Genomic DNA, 18,223 nt, shown 5'->3' on the forward strand with positions numbered 1-18,223 from the left:
ATGGTTGCACTTACTCATCAATATCATGGGCTAGATAAAAGAGGAGTTCGATTTACATAGCACCCTTCCAAGTTGCTGTTTGGCTCCGATTCAAAGCGAGTATTGGTGTGAAATAAATGAAATAACAATGAGTTTGATAAGCACGAAAACTCACAACTAATTTTCATTTGAATGGCTTTTCGGTTGGAGGAAAATTGCGATATTTACACTATCCCCGCTAGCCTCCCACGCAGACGTCCTTAGGGTTTCGTCACGCATTAAATGCGTGACGAAACCCTAAGGACATCTGCGTGGGAGGCTATATCCCCACCAAAGACGCTGTCATTTAGGCACTGTTGTTTTGTAGATCGATGGGACGGAAGACCTTAGACAGCAATGACCAGAACCAGGTTGCTGACCAGGGGTTTTCGTTAAAACAATGCTTTCCTGGGGGTGCTCAGTCTCGCGGGCTCAGAAAATCTGGTTGTGATCATTGTTATTTCAGGTTTTTCCGATGGGACGGCACAGACCTCTTTCATAATGGCGGCCAAATAAATTATTCTTTTGTTTTAATGCTAATAAGCCTTTCTAGCCTCGCTACAACATGACAATTTCAAAAGAACATTTGTTTCAAAAAGAGGGCAGTAGGTCTAATTAACAAAAATACAAAAGAACATAAAGGTGGTCGCCATTCATGAAAAAGGTCTATAGAAATGAACTGAAGGCGGGACGTTTTTCTTGCACATTATTGTTTTAGGGAGATTTTTGGTGCCTTTGCAGTAGTGATTGCGTAAGGAACCTCATAATCTACGACAGTGACGTCGATGTATTAACTTACAAATTTAAAGTTTTCGTGAAATATCTGAGAAATAACGCAAAAGACCAGGAAAGAAACTACGACGAACAACATTCAACTGAAAAAAATGATATTATAATTCACCGTTTCGTTGGCCGTCTTCATCTTCACCCATTTGTACATAACTAGTTAGAAGCTTTGGCAAATTTGCAGACACAAGAAAACTAGAGCACCAAACTTCAAAACACGCAGCATGACCAATGATCTGCTCGTTTTGTTTCCGTAGATACTGAGGTCCCTGTTTTTCTCTCGATTAACTACATTACAATGTTACTTTTATCACCGAAATGCTTGATATTTTTGACAATGTTTCGACAAGTGGTTAACAAATCACATGCAAGTTTTGTTATTTTATTTTTATTTTATTAACTTTGCCAGTCAAGCTGGCAGAGCGCCACAACAGCTTGCGCCAATTACTGTGGCCCCTTTTTTACCCTCCCAACCATGATACACAACAGAAGACAGACCACAACACAGGGAACTACGTGCCCTACTCTTAGCGACAAGTGTGTGGGTTATTCTACGTCCCACAGGATTATTAACATTGAAGGGTTGTGGGACGGGACCTCCGGCTTGTCGTCCTTATCCGAGAAGACTTGAAAGACTAACCATTTGCAGATGTAGTTACAAAGGCAGCACTTTCTCTTCAGTTATTTAAAGACCCTGAGTGTTGGTCCGGCCGGAGTTGAACTCACGACCTCCCGCGTGACAGTCCGGTGCTTAACCAACTGAGCCACCGGTGCGCGGTTAACAGTTTATCAAACCTTTTTTCAAATGAAATGCGCTTACAGTATCTCTATAGGGAACGAATTCGAAGTACATGTCTTTCCATTCGATCTTCATCTTCTCCATGGCTTTTTCAAGCCCAAATTCTTTGCTGGCAGCTCCGCTGATTTCATCAAGCCTAGTGAAAAAGAGATACAGCAATTAACATCCAAGGGGTAACTTAAAAATGCATGGTCGATACCACTATCATCCTCGAAAAAAGGGTTCCAAGGCGACAGACACATGGATACCTGTCAAATCAAAGACAAGGCCATCGATAGTTTTCCTCTTTGTGTAGTGCATTTGGCACTTTATCAACAATTTATCCCGTTCCTGGCATTCACATAATAGACAAAAGTAAAAACCATTTCTAAAGAGCTAACGTTGAAATGAGGAGAAACTCCTTGCACAGTCACCATTTGCCTTTCCTGCTCGATCTTTTGTGGAAAGACGCTGGATGCCCTCAACGGCCTGGACACATGACATAGGCTAACGAATACTCAGTAATGCTAAAGTTGCTTTTGCTGCATAACTAACAAAAAAGAAATGTACAATCAAGAATCGAAAATGGATTTTTAACGAGCAGCACACGACAACTGGAGAGCAACTTGATTGAAAGGCTTGGATACTGAGATGCGATTGATAAATGAGTAATGGAAATTTAGGCTGTGGTCCACACACACCGCTCACTGGCTTTTCTACACGTGAGGTTTCTAGGCTACTTCGAACAATTAAACTGAAGGAAAGGAAACATGAACTAACAAACTAGAGACCGGCAACCTCAGTTTCACGTTTGCAGTAAGTGATAAGCATCTTGATTGCAAAAAGATAAAGAATCAAAAGGTCCAAATAGCCTTTTTGAAATCACTTGATGGCCGACATGTTTATGCCACTCATTAACAACCTCTACATCCCCTCAAAAGCTATGTCCCCATTAATAGATTTTACTCTGTTTAACGCCTGATGATTGTACTCCTCAATTGGGTGGGGGTTGGGGGGTGTTATTGGTTTTCAATAATTATTGTGATTATAGAGCGGTTTTCAAACCAACACCAAAGTAATTACTTTGGCCAATCAAAAAGGACGGAGACAATCCAGTAAACCAATCACAACTCGAAGTAATTACACCTACCCGACACAAAGCGCTTCTTATGTAGAAAAAAATTTCGCGTAAACGGCAAACACGACAATGACTACTTTCACGTAGAAACGGCAAGCGGCAGCCGGCCAACGTACAAAATGGAGAGAAAATCGTGGTCACGTGGTTACTTTTGCCCTTCGCGTTTCACGTCAACGTAAAGCTAAGCTAATCTCTCGTAGGATTGACAGAGTTAAAAATCACATATCCTAAAATGGGAATTATTTCCTTACTTTTCCGTGAACTTGTGAAGGTTGAACTCCAGCATGTTGCACAGTGATGTTGACGGTTCTGGCTTGATATCAAATCCAACAACTTCGCCCATCTATAAGATGCAAAACATTCGCGGTATGAGCTGCTGAACCCACAATTTTCTTGCCTATCGTTTCAAAACTACTAATTAAAGTGAAATTAAAGGTGGGGCTGCCGTTTGCACTAAAGGTGTAGAAACTCTATTTAGCCATCAAGAAGGTACATTTCAACAAATGTTTTCCTTGCCCAAATACCTTTTTGCCTTTATCACCTAAAACGTAAATTTCAGGGATCTACAGCTACAGGATTTTTGGTTAAATGGTTAACTTCCATTGACAGTGTTCAAAATCAATTTAGTTCCAACAAAAAGTGGCATCATCGATTTCACTGACAGAGATGAAATAACAACGTCGTGACTGAACTAACAGTGGCGGCCTACCTGTTCCCAATGTCGATCTCTTAGGCCAGGGTTGCAAATAATTTGCAAGAGTGGGATGTGAACTTTGAACTTGTCAATCTTAGTCTTCACACTGTCTGCAACGCGTCGAGGTCCAGGAGCGTCACCGAACGTTTTGGTCAGTTTTAACACTGTTCTGTACATGCCACCGATTTCTTCCTCCACTTCCTCAGCGTTTATGTCAGTAAATGGACCTATTGAAAATATTACAATAATAATGATTTTCGACACTTTCCATCGTTTTTGCTGTTATCACAACTATCATGGTCGTGCAACCACTGCGGCAACACCAACGAAAACGCTAAAAAACTACAATTTTAATGAGCAAAACAATAACTTTTCGTGTTCCGCAAGAGCGTTTCAGAACTTGATACATTTCTTTCACATCCCCGGCAAAGCAAAAACTTGAAATCGTCAAATTTCCGTACAACAGCAGCACGTGACGCTGAAATTTCCATTCTCTCAACTTAAGCGTTTTTCATACCAGTGTCATTAGGGAGCTTAGGCACGAGAGGTTTTTCAGCCATACACGCTAACAGGAAGTGCACAAGCCAGGACAATGATCTATCTCAGATTTTGTAACTTAACATCCCTAATAGTGAAAAGATCCTTAGCAATATAAACAAGGTAGTGTCAAGACGAGTTAAAAGGTAAAAGAACTCACTTCCGGTTTCCGTCCGTAGCTCAAAAACGGCGTGTTCAAGCTCCCCATTATTCGGTAACTGTTAGCGGGCGACCAGGCGTTCTTTTCTTTAGACAGGGCTGGAGACGTCTCCTGACCTCTCTAAAGAAAGAACGCCTGATCGCAGCTTAGGTAACTGTTAACCTGATGTCCTATGACAATGGACTAAAATACTGACTCACAAAGCGGTTACAATAACGCGAACTTCGATTCGGTGGTTTTGTAAGAGGCTTAAATTATGTCATCGATGACACCCAATGAGGACGTCTCACTCCAATTTACAAGTTCGCATCATTGATATCGGAGAAAGACGGGCAAGCAAAACCAACGTTTTGTGACTTTGTGGTTGTGTTATGCACAAAACCTCAATATTGTTTATTTCACGTCGTTGTTTTGCAAAGGCCGGCAAAGAAATGTACCAAAACTAGAAAACGCACACGGGGCACGGTCAGACGTGTTAGAGAGATTTCGCAACGCGTTTACTACGTGATGCGGCAAACGGGAAATGGGAAACGGCGCGCTGCTACTTGTCATAAAAGAGTGAAGATTTGACAGTTCTCTTCTTCCAACTTGTCTCTCTATTTTAAGAAGTTGCTGAATATCTCAGGCTAACAGGCTCGCCGAGGAATCCGTTTGCCCTGTTTGTTTGTTATTTTTATTTGTTTGCGTGATGCTAAATCTCTTCATTAGCTTTGGACAGTGAATACCCCGTTTTGTGGAGTACTTGCTGCTGTCTCTTTAGTCTTCGGGTTTACTCTCTCATGACGAGAGTTGTAATCATTTAAAACTGAAGTTGATACAATAAATCAAACGGTCAATCAGTTTATCAACCAACAAAGCAAGCAAGCAAGTGAGCAAGTATTTTGTTATGAACTGATATATCGATAATGGCCACCTATTTTATTATTTGTTTACCCATCACTCCATTCTTGTAAACTTTTATCTTCATGTATGCGATTTTAATAACTCTAGGAGTTTGTCTTTGACAGTTTGTGATTAAAAATTAACGTACCATTCAGCCAAGCTTCATTTTTGTTGTGGAAAGTTAGCGCTGTCCTCCACAGTTTGTCATAAGGTTCTTTGTAAGCTACCATGGTTTGAAGTAATGGGAACTGCGTCGCTTCAAACTCCAGCAATTCCTCTTCTGTATTTACTTGCTGCAAAGCCAAAAAAACTCATCAATCTCACTGAGCGAGAAGGTTGAAGATATTCACATTTTGATAGGGTCTTACTTCAAACTAATTGGGTAAAACACACACAAGTGACGTCATTCTTAATTCTTCCTTATTATCATCATCATCATCAACATTGAAAATTTGACTATAATAAGAAACTCACAATAAGTTCTTCCTGTGCCATCTTGAGGGAATCCTCAAGTTCTTCTAATTTCTCAACATTCTTCCTCATCTCATCCACTGCCATAATCTAAAATGAAAGCAAGACACATCTTAGGAACATGATACAACAAGAAACAGTAGTATAGCAGCTCTCGTAACTTGCTATTGTTTGGTATTTTACGCAGTTTCTTTTGTTTAGTCTTTTGCTTTTGGTAAGCCAGCGAGCCAATCATCACATCATACATTACGAGAGCTGCTACATCACCCACAAGAAGGCACAGACAACAGGGTCCAGCTTGTTGCCATTCCAGGAGTGTTATCATGACGTGTTGCTTTGTGATAACCCATTTTAACTTTGTTGGTTTTTCGCCTTCGCCTTTTGAGGAAAAAGCAATCGTCAGTCTGTATGGGACTGTTTTGTAGTCTTAACGCCAACATAATATTCTATGGTATTGAAGGGATGGAGAGGGTTTGATTTAACAGCGATTGTGCTGAAAAGTACAATCCTGAAAATCTCAATCTTTCGTGGCCCTCAAAATACCACCAACCGAATTAGGCATCAGACTCCTTCGTTCCCAAAACGAATATTTCTTACAAAAATAGTGTTTCACACTTGTAGCCAGTTAATATTTGTTTATGCATCTTACCTCCTTTTTCCTAAAGGCTTCCACTTCCTTGTTATAGCCATTAAGTTTTTCTTCAAATGCCTTGACCCTGAAAAAGGTGATCATGATACAGACAACTTATTCTCCACGGTCTGGTTGTTCAAAGGCCGATTAATGCTAATCCTAGATTAAAAATTAACCAAGGAGTTTATTTCTCTACCCCCAAATGCTGTTCAACGCTGATATTCTGCATAACTTTACATTAAAAGAAGTCAATCTTGAAAAAAGTTGAAATCATGAAACAAAAGTTTACACTAATCCTGGATTAAGTTAATCAGGTTTCAAACAACTGGACCCTGATGGCATCAACATTTTTATCGTAAAACACAGGATCAACAAATTGGATGCAAAGATGTAGGGAAGTGGCAGAACTTGGCTGTAATACCTGCGACCTGTGAAACCTTTTTCATGATTTTCGACGGACACTCTCTTTTCGAAAAATATTAATGATTGGAAAAGGGTATGGCTTGTAATTTGTGTGTTAAGCAGTCTTGTCCCAGGGTGGAGGTGGCTATTTAACAATTATTCGCCGAAGGCGAAATGATTATCAGTGAATATTCGTCAAGGTGAATATTCACCGATAATCACTTCGCCTTTGGCGAATAATTGTTTTATTATAAGTACACAGGTGATTATTTCAAAAAAGAAAAAAAAAAAACATTTCAACGCGAAATCATCTTCACTTACAGTGGCAAAACGACTTCTGGCAGCCATTTTGTCCGTCGAGGTGATTATCGGCTGATAATCCGAGATAGCGAGCCAATGAGAGCGCGTGATTTTGTGTAATCACCTGTGTATTTATACCAATAGTGGATATTTACTGAGCTGCGGTTTTAGTGTATACTAAAACAGTGCGATAATAATAGCACAAAAAGATGATTTTAACTCATTATTTTATTCCTGCAACAATTACAATATTTTTATTATAGCGAAAATCTCGTGGGAGTTGCTCGGAGGTGAATAGCAAAGGATATTAAGAGTTTGAGTAACCAATCAGAGGCGTGGATAGTTTAGATGTAATTTCACGGCAATTTGACATGTACATGTGCAGACAAAATGGAAGTCATAACGAGCCAGACGCCCTTAACAACCAAAACAGTACCTCGGTATCCCGCGGAGATAGGAGGCAATATGCCCCGTATCTCAGAGGGGTGCCCAGTTGCTTGTAGCATTCCAATGTAATTGAATCCCTTAGGATTATATAATTAATAACTCTTTCACTAACACTTACAAGGTAAAAGGTGTTTTAATCCTCTAGCTTGAAATATTTTTTTGTCAGATTTTAATTGAAATTCTACTTTCAAACATGTCGTTGATGTACGAGGACAATGCGATTTACCGTGGGATAGTGACGATCCTTTAACTGAAGTTGGAATTATTTGGTCGAATATTTAAGGCAAACATTTCGGCTAAAAAAGGACGACTTGCAACATAACAGATGCGATCACACTGTGATCCCATAAAAGCGATTTTTGTGTTCCAGGACATGATGGCTGGCTCCGGTATTGAAGTTAGGATTTGCTTATGGAAGGTGTCTACCGTAGGACGTCACGATTGTTGGAAATTAAGTGACTGAAGTGACTGAAGTGACTGAAGTGACTGAAGTGACTGAAGTGCAAACGAGGGAAAATGTTACACAAAAACATTATTTCTGGTAATGTTTCCCTTTTTGCCCGCTTCAAGAAACATCGCAAGTACGGAAAAGATTCGTCCTTTGAGGGGCCAATAATCTTAAAAAAAGATTTACAAGTGATTCAAGTGAAATATACGAATGTCCATTGCGAAAGTGTTTTGCTTACGCTACAATAGTTCACACAATGCTATTCCAGCACTCAATGCTGAATGATCATGAAAGTGTAATCGTCACGTTAAGATTATAGATATAACCTTAAACTTGAAGGGACTTGTTAAGTTCCATACCTTATAAACGTATTGGCATCGGCAAGTTCTGAAAACTATTAGTACAGTCACGTAAATTATTAACATGACAGGGGAGTCTTGCCGTAATTTTAGGAGAAAGGCATTGAAAGGGTCAGTTTATCCAAATTTCTATGGTATATAATGCTTATCTAATTATCTGAGAAAGGAAAAAAGATTATGGCACTGAGAAGATACTGCGATGTTGCTCAAAAAGATGGCAACTAATAAAATAAGAAATAATCCTTTCAGAGACAGTCGATAATACCTTTACCCATCGAAAGAACGGAAACATGCAACACGTCCAATGATGGTTTTTTATTATAACCTACAGATAAAATAATATTCCAAGCTTAAGAACATGATTAACTATCAATACTGAATTTCTCGAACAAAAGATACGCGAATGTAGCATTTTATGCTCATTTTTAGGCATAGCCAGCCAAGATAAAACCTCTTCCCAGGTTCAAGACCTCAACTGATTTGCAGTAACACATTAGATGCTCGAGGGATTCCTCTTCAGTCTTACATAAGAAACGATAGCGATTCCGCAATTTTAAATTTCTAAGTTTACTATTTCTATAAAACTTCCCGATCGGCAATTTGTATTCAAAACCTCTTAAATTTGTTTCCTAAGTTACAGAAGGAAAGTGAAAAGATTTGCAAGTTCCAATCGACAGAGAGAACTGGGTCTTCATTTTTTAAATTTGGTCAGGGAGGACGGAGGAAATTCTTTGCGGAAACTTAACTCTTCACAGATTTGCCTTGAGGAAACGTATGCTGTGTTGCGGATTCTATTGCTTAAGGTGGCTGGAACCAGTTTCACCACTTAGAGACCTTCTTATTAGATGGGTTATAACTACTATACTGTATCACGTAACAGCAATGTTATGGTACCACATGAAACACCAATTATTGCTTAACGAAATGCGCTCACAATTTTGACGTAATAGGTTACCATGGCAACATGAAAGCTATCCAAAAACACCCTATATTTCGTCTTTACTTGCTTATATCTTTCAAATGAAATCGGTGACCCCCATTTTTTATTGTAGAATAGTAATTAGCAATTTAAGATAGAACTATCAGCAAAGTTTAAAAAAATTCTTGGGAGCCAATTCAGAGCTACCTTAATTTTTCAAAATTTTTTTGTGTTCCAGCCACCTTAAGCTTCAAAACCCTCCTTGTAGAGATTAGCAACAACAGTGGAAACCGGGCTCCCCATGGCTGCACCATCTCTCTATTCGCAGATCAATACATTATACTAAAAATACGTAGATCTTAATACGAAATCTAAGAGGTCCGTAATGTGGGCAGGTGTCAGTGTCGTGCGATCAGCAAGGCATTGGTCGCTCATCCTTTCATCCTTTTAGAGAAGAAACTAACCTGTATTGCTGATATCAATTGTCTCTGAGTATGTTCCCCAGTCTCTAACAAACTTCCCGGAATTCTTCAGTTGGGAGTAAAACTAGAGATATGGAATTCAGCAATAATAGATACTATTATGCCTCCAATTCCCTATTAAGTTACCCGAACTTGTGATAGCCTTTTTAACATAATAGCTGAGCAGAACTTGTGCCAGAGACAAAAGAACAGTCATTAATGAGGCAAAAGAATCTAAGAGGCCTGCGTCAGCTACAAACCTACATATGTATAATGTCATATTTGGTTCTTTTTCCCATTTGTCTCAAAACTATCTCGATGTTTATCAAAGCCATCGAAGTTGATGCCATTCATGTTTAATGTCCAGGATCCAGACAACCCCTTAAAATTATTAAACCATGTGCTGAACCAGAAAGGATATACAACAATCCATTAATCTACAGCTAAACATGATTATCTTTGTTGTATATCCCAGGAGCACTCCGGCACATTTCAGTGCCAGAACTTCTAACTGGCTGAACCAGAAAAGATATACAACAATGCTTAAATCTGTGACTAAACATGATTATTATCTTTGTTGTATATCCCAGGAGCACTCAGGCACATTTCAGTGCCAGGACTCCTACCTGGCTGAACCAGAAAGGATATACAACAATGTGTTAATCTATGACTAAAGATGATTATTACCTTGGTTGCATAACCCAGGAGCACTCCGGCATATTTCAGTGCCAGAACTTCTAACTGGCTGAACCAGAAAAGATATACAACAATGCTTAAATCTGTGACTAAACATGATTATTATCTTTGTTGTATATCCCAGGAGCACTCACGCACATTTCAGTGCCAGGACTCCTACCTGGCTGAACCAGAAAAGATATACAACAATGCTTAAATCTGTGACTAAAGATGATTATTATCTTTGTTGAATATCCCAGGAGCACTCAGGCACATTTCAGTGCCAGGACTCCTACCTGGCTGAACCAGAAAAGATATACAACAATGCTTAAATCTGTTTCTAAAGATGATTATTATCTTTGTTGTATATCCCAGGGGCACTCAGGCACATTTCAGTGCCAGGACTCCTACCTGGCTGAACCAGAAAAGATATACAACAATGCTTAAATCTGTGACTAAAGATGATTATTATCTTTGTTGTATATCCCAGGAGCACTCAGGCACATTTCAGTGCCAGGACTCCTACCTGGCTGAACCAGAAAGGATATACAACAATGTGTTGATGTACAGCTAAACATGATTATTATCTTTGTTGCATAACCCAGGAGCACTCAGGCACATTTCAGTGCCAGGACTCCTACCTGGCTGAACCAGAAAGGATACACAAAAATGCGTTAATCTACGGCTAAACATGATTATTATCTTTGTTGTATATCCCAGGAGCACTCCGGCACATTTCAGTGCCAGAACTTCTAACTGGCTGAACCAGAAAGGATATACAACAATGCTTAAATCTATGACTAAAGATGATTATTATGTTTGCTGTATATCCCAGGAGCACTTAGGCACATTTCAGTGCCAGGACTCCTACCTGGCTGAACCAGAAAGGATATACAACAATGCTTAAATCTGTGACTAAACATGATTATTATCTTTGTTGTATATCCCAGGAGCACTCAGGCACATTTCAGTGCCAGGACTCCTACCTGGCTGAACCACAAAGGATATACAACAATGTGTTAATCTACGGCTAAACATGATTATTATCTTTGTTGCATAACCCAGGAGCACTCAGGCACATTTCCGTGCCAGGACTCCTACCTGGCTGAACCAGAAAGGATATACAACAATGCTTAAATCTGTGACTAAACATCATTATTATCTTTGTTGTATATCCCAGGAGCACTCAGGCACATTTCAGTGCCAGGACTCCTACCTGGCTGAACCAGAAAGGATATACAACAATGCTCAAATCTGTGACTAAACATCATTATTATCTTTGTTGTATATCCCAGGAGCACTCAGGCACATTTCAGTGCCAGGACTCCTACCTGGCTGAACCAGAAAGGATATACAACAATGTGTTAATCTATGACTAAAGATGATTATTATCTTTGCTGTATATCCCAGGAGCACTCAGGCACATTTCAGTGTCAGGACTCCTACCTGGCTGAACCAGAAAGGATATACAACAATGTGTTAATCTATGACTAAAGATGATTATTATCTTTGTTGCATAACCCAGGAGCACTCAGGCACATTTCAGTGCCAGGACTCCTACCTGGCTGAACCAGAAAGGATATACAACAATGCTTAAATCTGTGACTAAACATGATTATTATCTTTGTTGTATATCCCAGGAGCACTCAGGCGCATTTCACTGCCAGGACTCCTACCTGGCTGAACCAGAAAGGATGTACAACAATGCGTTAATCTACGGCTAAACATGATTATTATCTTTGTTGTATATCCCAGGAGCACTCCGGCACATTTCAGTGCCAGAACTTCTAACTGGCTGAACCAGAAAAGATATACAACAATGCTTAAATCTGTGACTAAAGATGATTATTATCTTTGTTGAATATCCCAGGAGCACTCAGGCACATTTCAGTGCCAGGACTCCTACCTGGCTGAACCAGAAAGGATATACAACAATGCTTAAATCTATGAATCAAGATTAATAGTGTCTATAACAAAAATAATTATTGTATATAACAAGCAAATTCACTGATTTAAAAAAAGGTGGTTTAAATCTGTGTGTTGTTATACCGTAAAGCTCCTACTGATAACTCTAACCTTCAAAGGAACAAATGTTACCTGGATCATTTCTTCACAGAATGTGATCTGATTTAAAAGGTAGGTCTCAACAACATCTCTATTCTTGAAGAAATTTATCATGTTCTGGTCTGGCAGGTATCTTACCATAATTTCTTCTATATTGTCTAAAAACCTGTGCTGACAGTTGACCCTGAGAGCCAAAAGTAATGAGCTGTGGAAAAGCTCAAACTTTTCTAGTCTATATATTTGGATGTGAAAGCTCAGGAAATGGTAAGGTGTATATGGGACATTCGACTGATCTCTGATGGGATAATTTTAACCACTAATATTTATCCAATCTTTAAGAAAAAAAAAAAGAAAAACAGATGAACAAGAGCTTAACAACATACATTGTGTGTACCCCTGTTCGCCCAAGCTTAGTCAGGTTTAGCATAGTTTGCCATCCTTGATCTGGAATCCTGGACTGTAGTTTGAAGTAAAGCAAAGTCCAATCGGAGACACGGAGGGACTGAAAAAAATCAGGGCACTATCCCCAAGCATGGTCTCGAAAGCTTGCTTTGGCCCATTTTTGTGGTCACTTGGTTCGCAATGTCGTTCAGCATTTTAGCCACTTCGGGTTTACTAACATGATCTGCTACAGCTTATGCCAGCGGCAGCTGGTAATTCTCCCGAACATCGCTGATAAAAGTCCACTCGTCCTCTGGTTCCTCTGAAATTTTCTCTGGTTCCTCTTAAATTTTCTCTGAAATACCGAGCGCGCGCGGTATTTTTGGCTTCTTCGCGAAGCGATTTAAGCTGTTCGAGAGCTTCTTCAAGGCCAGTTTTGAGCTTGATGTTTTCTTTTTGTAACCTCTCGAGCTCAAAAAGTTTTGACTATTCCAGGCTAGGAGTGGAACCTGAAAACTCAAGATGATCGTCTGTTCGCTGGGCGGAACTGCCTGTCGGTGAATTTACATACTGCTCACGCTCGGCCCAAATCGATCTTTAGCTCATTAATAGCGTCGATTAGCCGCTTGTAGCAGCTAACTTCGCTAGATTTTATGGTCCTTCGAGTTACCGCACAGACAACTCCAAACAGAGAAGCCACAGCCACAGACTCTCCCCTACTACTCCTTCGATCCATGGCCAAGACTGTGAGATCTTTTACATCAACAAGCTTGACGAGGGCAAATTCGGACGGGAAATTTTGCACTAACGGGGATCTCGACAAGAATTTGCTGGGCTGACAACCTCATATCGTCGAATTTAGTACAAACCACTGTTTCTCTGGGTCGCTAACTAGATTGACACGACAGATATCAAACGCTTCAGAGACGACCTCCATAACTTCGCTGAAGACGAGGGAAACAGCGCAATTTCCCGCGCTGCTCAAGGTTAATGTGAAATCCAAGCTCCGGAAATGTCAATACATTAAATTCCACCCATATCAAAACCAGGTACCTTTCAGTGTTAATTGCTTGTGAAAACTCTACGGGGCTTAAACCACAACACAACCACAAACCAGCCATGATGATATGTCCTGACCATGAATATGACGTCACTCCCTAGCAACCGTGTGAGTCCCATTTTTTAACTTCCGGTTATCTCTGGCTCGTTATGCACTGTAAGTTGACTGCATGTCACTACATGTATCGACAGAACATCAAGTTCAACTGAAAAACAAGAGACAATTTTGAAGAATTCACTTACTTTCTCTTGACCTCATCCATGGCCAAATCTTTTCTGTGTCCAATGCGGTTTCTGCTCAGCTCAAAAATCTTCTGGATGTGTTCAGGCCAATGAAACACAGTGCTGTTCAACTTGAGATCCTCATCTGAAAGACAGTGTGTGATGCATCAGTAATGAAGGGGTATACTGGTGGGTAACCATAGTCGAACCTATCAAGTATGGTTGCGGTAGCGATGATGATGATGATGATGATGAGAAGAGAAAAGTTGACTTACATGGAAGAGTAGCATAATCCAGCAAGAACAAAAGTCTCTCGCCAGCCTGGTCAACAGAAGTCTGTAAATTGACGACTGTAACTGAACTTGCATTTTCCAAGAAGTGTGTCAGAGTTACCAAGTCGCTTATATTGTCAGGCATCTCTTGAACCTTGTCTGATATTTCATCATACGCTTTGCATAATCTAAGAACAATAACAATTAACAAATATAACATTTGTAGATAATCTGTACATTTTTGTTAGTGAGTTATTACAAAAAAGCAAACAAACTCTGACACTCCTAATCACTTCTGAAGAGTGCATCTACTGATTGAACCAAAAGCATACTAGATAAGGTGCCTCTGACAGCTTCTATATGGTACAGTAGAATGATCCCCAAGGACTGAGCACAACAGCCAGATGTAACTAGCTGGGAACTAATTTTGATGAGGGAGAAAAACCAATGAAAGCACCCAGAGAAAACCCTCGAGTCTGAGGTTGAGATTGAGTAAAACTCAGCCAATATACAATAGCAGAGATGTATCCATGTGCGGATGACCTATTAACACCTGTTAGGGTTGAGTTGTTCAGTGCAACAATCTCTGTTACAAGATTAAAGTATTGTTTATGAAAGTGAATGGAACAGAAATCAAGTGAGGCCTTACACTAGCTGTGAATGTGAAGGATAATGAAGAACCTTCCCTCAGATTACATTGTACTTTTTGTGCACCACCCAAGGAAAGAGATAAATCTCTGACCCGGATGGGCAGTGTGAGGTTTTAGAGTGCCACTGATGTCACCCAATGAAGTCAACAATAATAGACCATTTTACAGTTGTAGCTAAGTTACCTGGCCTACGAATGGAAGCGAGGCTGCCGGTGACCATGTTTTGATACAAACCTCCATGCTTTTATAATGTTAATACGGACTAATTAGAATTACAACAACACAATTTGCATGATAAAAGCAGTCGGGACTGTATCAATGCAAGGTCACCGGCAGCCTCGCAGCCATTCATAGGCTAGGTCGCAGAGCAAACAACTGTAAAATGGCCTATTTAATGAGGGGAGTTTGGGCAGGGTTGATCTTAGAGCAGCCGAGTATATTTCATTTTTGGGAGGCGATGTGGTCCAATGGTTAGGGCATTGGGTTTGCATGTGGTTACTCTGGGTTCAAATCCTGTTCTAATCTCTGGTTTGGATTTGTTTCCAGTTGTCCCGATTCAACTCTACCGCGCTTTGTAAATAGCCAACTGGTTGCCTCCTGCCAGTTGGGGTTCTTAAATATGTTTATGTGTTAAGTTTGAATTGTTTTTTTCAGATTTACTAAAAGTGGGGTGCCTGTAAACTAGCTTGATAGCTATTAAAGTGCACTTCCACTGTAAACAAATCAATTAGGCCTGTTTTAAACGTCGCATTTCGCATGTGCTGAATCTAATGCAAATGAGTGAAAACAATAGATTTTTCTCATTTGCATTAGATTCGGCACATGTGAAATGCGACATTTAAAACAGGCCTTACATTTACATAATGCAAAAAATGTTATTGTAAACATAAAGATCATGCATTCTGTTTTAGCAAGTAGGTGTGCCTACGACTTTTGCTGAATTTGAAGATTGATGCTATTTTTATTAATAGTAAGAAAGAGATGAATTACAAGGGAAGGTTTGGTCATATCATGTTCCCAAAGGTTGCAGGCTTTTTGGGATAACATGGCTTAAAATTGACATTCTCGGTATTAATCTACCATTAAACTCATCAACAATAGATAAGCTTGGGGAATGGAAAAAAGCTCTAAGGAAAACAGCCCAGCAGCGAAAAACACGTGGAATGACTTGACATCCGACACTGAGCGGTAAACTACATAACGCCCCTGAAGTAAACCCCCCGGCCACCCCACACACCAACTCTGTGAGATACTGCTGGCCAGCAATATTGTTTCGCATTTAACTTGGCCTAAATTACATTTAGCCACATTATTTCATGATTAATGTTATTACTCACGAAAAAACAACACAGAACACAATTTGTGGGCCAAGTTGGGCAGGGAATATGCCGGCAAGGCTCGGATGAAACCACCGACCGGAGGGACCGGATGAGGGGACTCGGCACATGTCGCCACACCGAGGGGGTGCCTCATGCCTGTACTGCAAGGCGGGCATGGTGGCTGGCATAATGTCCTGGGGCCAAGTTAACCCAGTCCAGCAGTAGAACAACATGCCCCCTCCCTGACGGGGCTTCAGCACAGGGCTGAAGGGGTGCCGCAGGCAACAATTCCCCGCCCAAAGGCCGAGCAATGCGAAGGTTACCCTGTGCTGAAGCCGATCCTCAAGACCCCTTCTCCACCAAACGCAACGAAGGCAGAAATGAAATGCCTTTGGATTACAGGACGCATGGTACAAAAGAGGCCACCACGTGATAGTGGCGCGGCACGGAGGCCGAGGGCTCAAAGGTTATTGCTCCTAAACATTAACTTTAATTTTATACTAAAATAACTCAAGACAAGAAAACCAAACTATTAAAAAACAAATTTGGAATACCACCTATAGAAAGTAAATGGACATTTGTATGAATGATCTCATAAAATAATGATGTTGTTCTTAGGATTTATCTGAGAGTATATTTCCTATGATGAGGCAATACACACACACCCCCTGTTCTTGTCTCTGTTCTGATCCACAACATATTGTATCATTCTGTCTGCTAATCGCTCAGCTCGTGCAGACAGCTCCTGGTTGACCTCGTTACAGTTCAAGCACAGCATGTTGAGTGGAACTGTAATATATAGTGAGGCAATCTCCTTGGACAGCATTTGGTATGAATCAATTTTCTAAGATGAAAAGGAAAAAATGAAAGTGAATGCTAGGTTTCCTTGTTCCTGTTATTGGACAAGACTGGTTAAGAACTGATATCTTTTGTACTTGGTCAAGCTAAAATAATTCCCACATACTGGCCTCTTAATTAAAAGTAAAACAAAATTAATTTTTTTTTTTTTGCTTTGAATGAACTTTTGAAAGTGAAACAGTTAAAAATAATAAGTGAGTCTAATAAATGTGCACTCTAATTCTTGTGGACTCAAATACTGTAATTTGAAAAACACTTAAATCAACAAAAATTAACTGTATTTTCTGGAAAAATTGATGATACCTGTAGTGTTAAATTAGCAGCATCCCTAGATGGCATTTTTAAGGCGTTTAACCAATCTAATTAACCCACAGCAATGCAAGGACCTGTTTTCTTCTCTCACTAACTCTCTTATATAACAAAGCTCCATTAAATTACATCAACACAGAGAAGTGGTCACTACAATACCTTGGACAAGGAAACTAAAACAGGCTCATCCTGGATAAAAGCATTAATTTCAGTTTCAGCTTTGTTGTTCAGCAAATCTTGGTATTTCTTGTAAGTGTTCAGGTATCTGAGGAAATGGTTACCATGATCTCATAAGCAGCATTCCCAAATGGCAAGAAATTGGTGACAAGTTCATGGCCATTAACAACATTAGATGCCATCCACCAACACGACCCTTTCAACACTTCCTTAAATTTTACATGATGTAATATTTCAAACCCCAAATAGGACAGAGGTATGCACAAGGAAAATCTTTGTTATCAAAAGTACTGATGAGAGAGAAATTCAGTTCAGAAGTTAATGCATGGTGTCTGGTAAGGATCCTTGGTACACTTTATGTAAAGTAGCTCTACTAGCCATTCAATGGGTGTGTTTGATACCTATAGGGTTTTTTTAATTTTTAAATTTTTATGTAAGAACCAAAAAGCACTAACTTCTAAAATAGAGTTTCTGTCTTTATTTGCCTTACTGCCAATAATACTCGTGATACCATTACTATTAATGGTATGAAACAATACTGTTCCAGACAACATGATACAATAACAGATGGCACCTGCAGGGGTGGTACTTTAGGAATTTTGGGGTGGGGATGTGCCGCTGGGATCCTGGAACCCTTAGGCTAAACCAGAGCTAGTTCAGCTGAATTTTGCTACACTATACTAGAGTAAACTTCCCAATTCCCCCCTATCCTAGAGTAGCTGTTTTCCAGAAACTACTGAGGTCCCTAGCACAGTCTAGCCAAAACAAAACCTTATACCACAATCATTTCTCTCTCAAAAAATGAT

At 39.9% G+C, this 18,223-nt stretch overlaps 1 protein-coding gene across 1 annotated transcript in view; it reads right to left on the reverse strand.

Moving 5' to 3' along the window:
- The window catches only part of LOC137972190 (dynein axonemal heavy chain 3-like), a 93,623-nt gene that overhangs the window by 63,153 nt on the left and 12,247 nt on the right, over positions 1 to 18,223 (reverse strand). Inside the window, exons 14-23 of the mRNA XM_068819044.1 lie at positions 17,400 to 17,505; positions 16,739 to 16,917; positions 14,108 to 14,292; positions 13,854 to 13,977; positions 6,114 to 6,180; positions 5,468 to 5,554; positions 5,142 to 5,286; positions 3,430 to 3,641; positions 2,972 to 3,063; positions 1,625 to 1,739 (exon numbers count right to left, since the gene is read on the reverse strand). Coding sequence (XP_068675145.1) covers positions 1,625 to 1,739; positions 2,972 to 3,063; positions 3,430 to 3,641; positions 5,142 to 5,286; positions 5,468 to 5,554; positions 6,114 to 6,180; positions 13,854 to 13,977; positions 14,108 to 14,292; positions 16,739 to 16,917; positions 17,400 to 17,505 — 1,312 coding nt within the window. The remainder of the gene's footprint in view (positions 1 to 1,624; positions 1,740 to 2,971; positions 3,064 to 3,429; positions 3,642 to 5,141; positions 5,287 to 5,467; positions 5,555 to 6,113; positions 6,181 to 13,853; positions 13,978 to 14,107; positions 14,293 to 16,738; positions 16,918 to 17,399; positions 17,506 to 18,223) is intronic.

This window comes from Montipora foliosa, chromosome 9 (genome assembly GCF_036669935.1).
Source record: "Montipora foliosa isolate CH-2021 chromosome 9, ASM3666993v2, whole genome shotgun sequence".
In the NCBI taxonomy this organism is placed as follows: Eukaryota; Metazoa; Cnidaria; class Anthozoa; order Scleractinia; family Acroporidae; genus Montipora; species Montipora foliosa.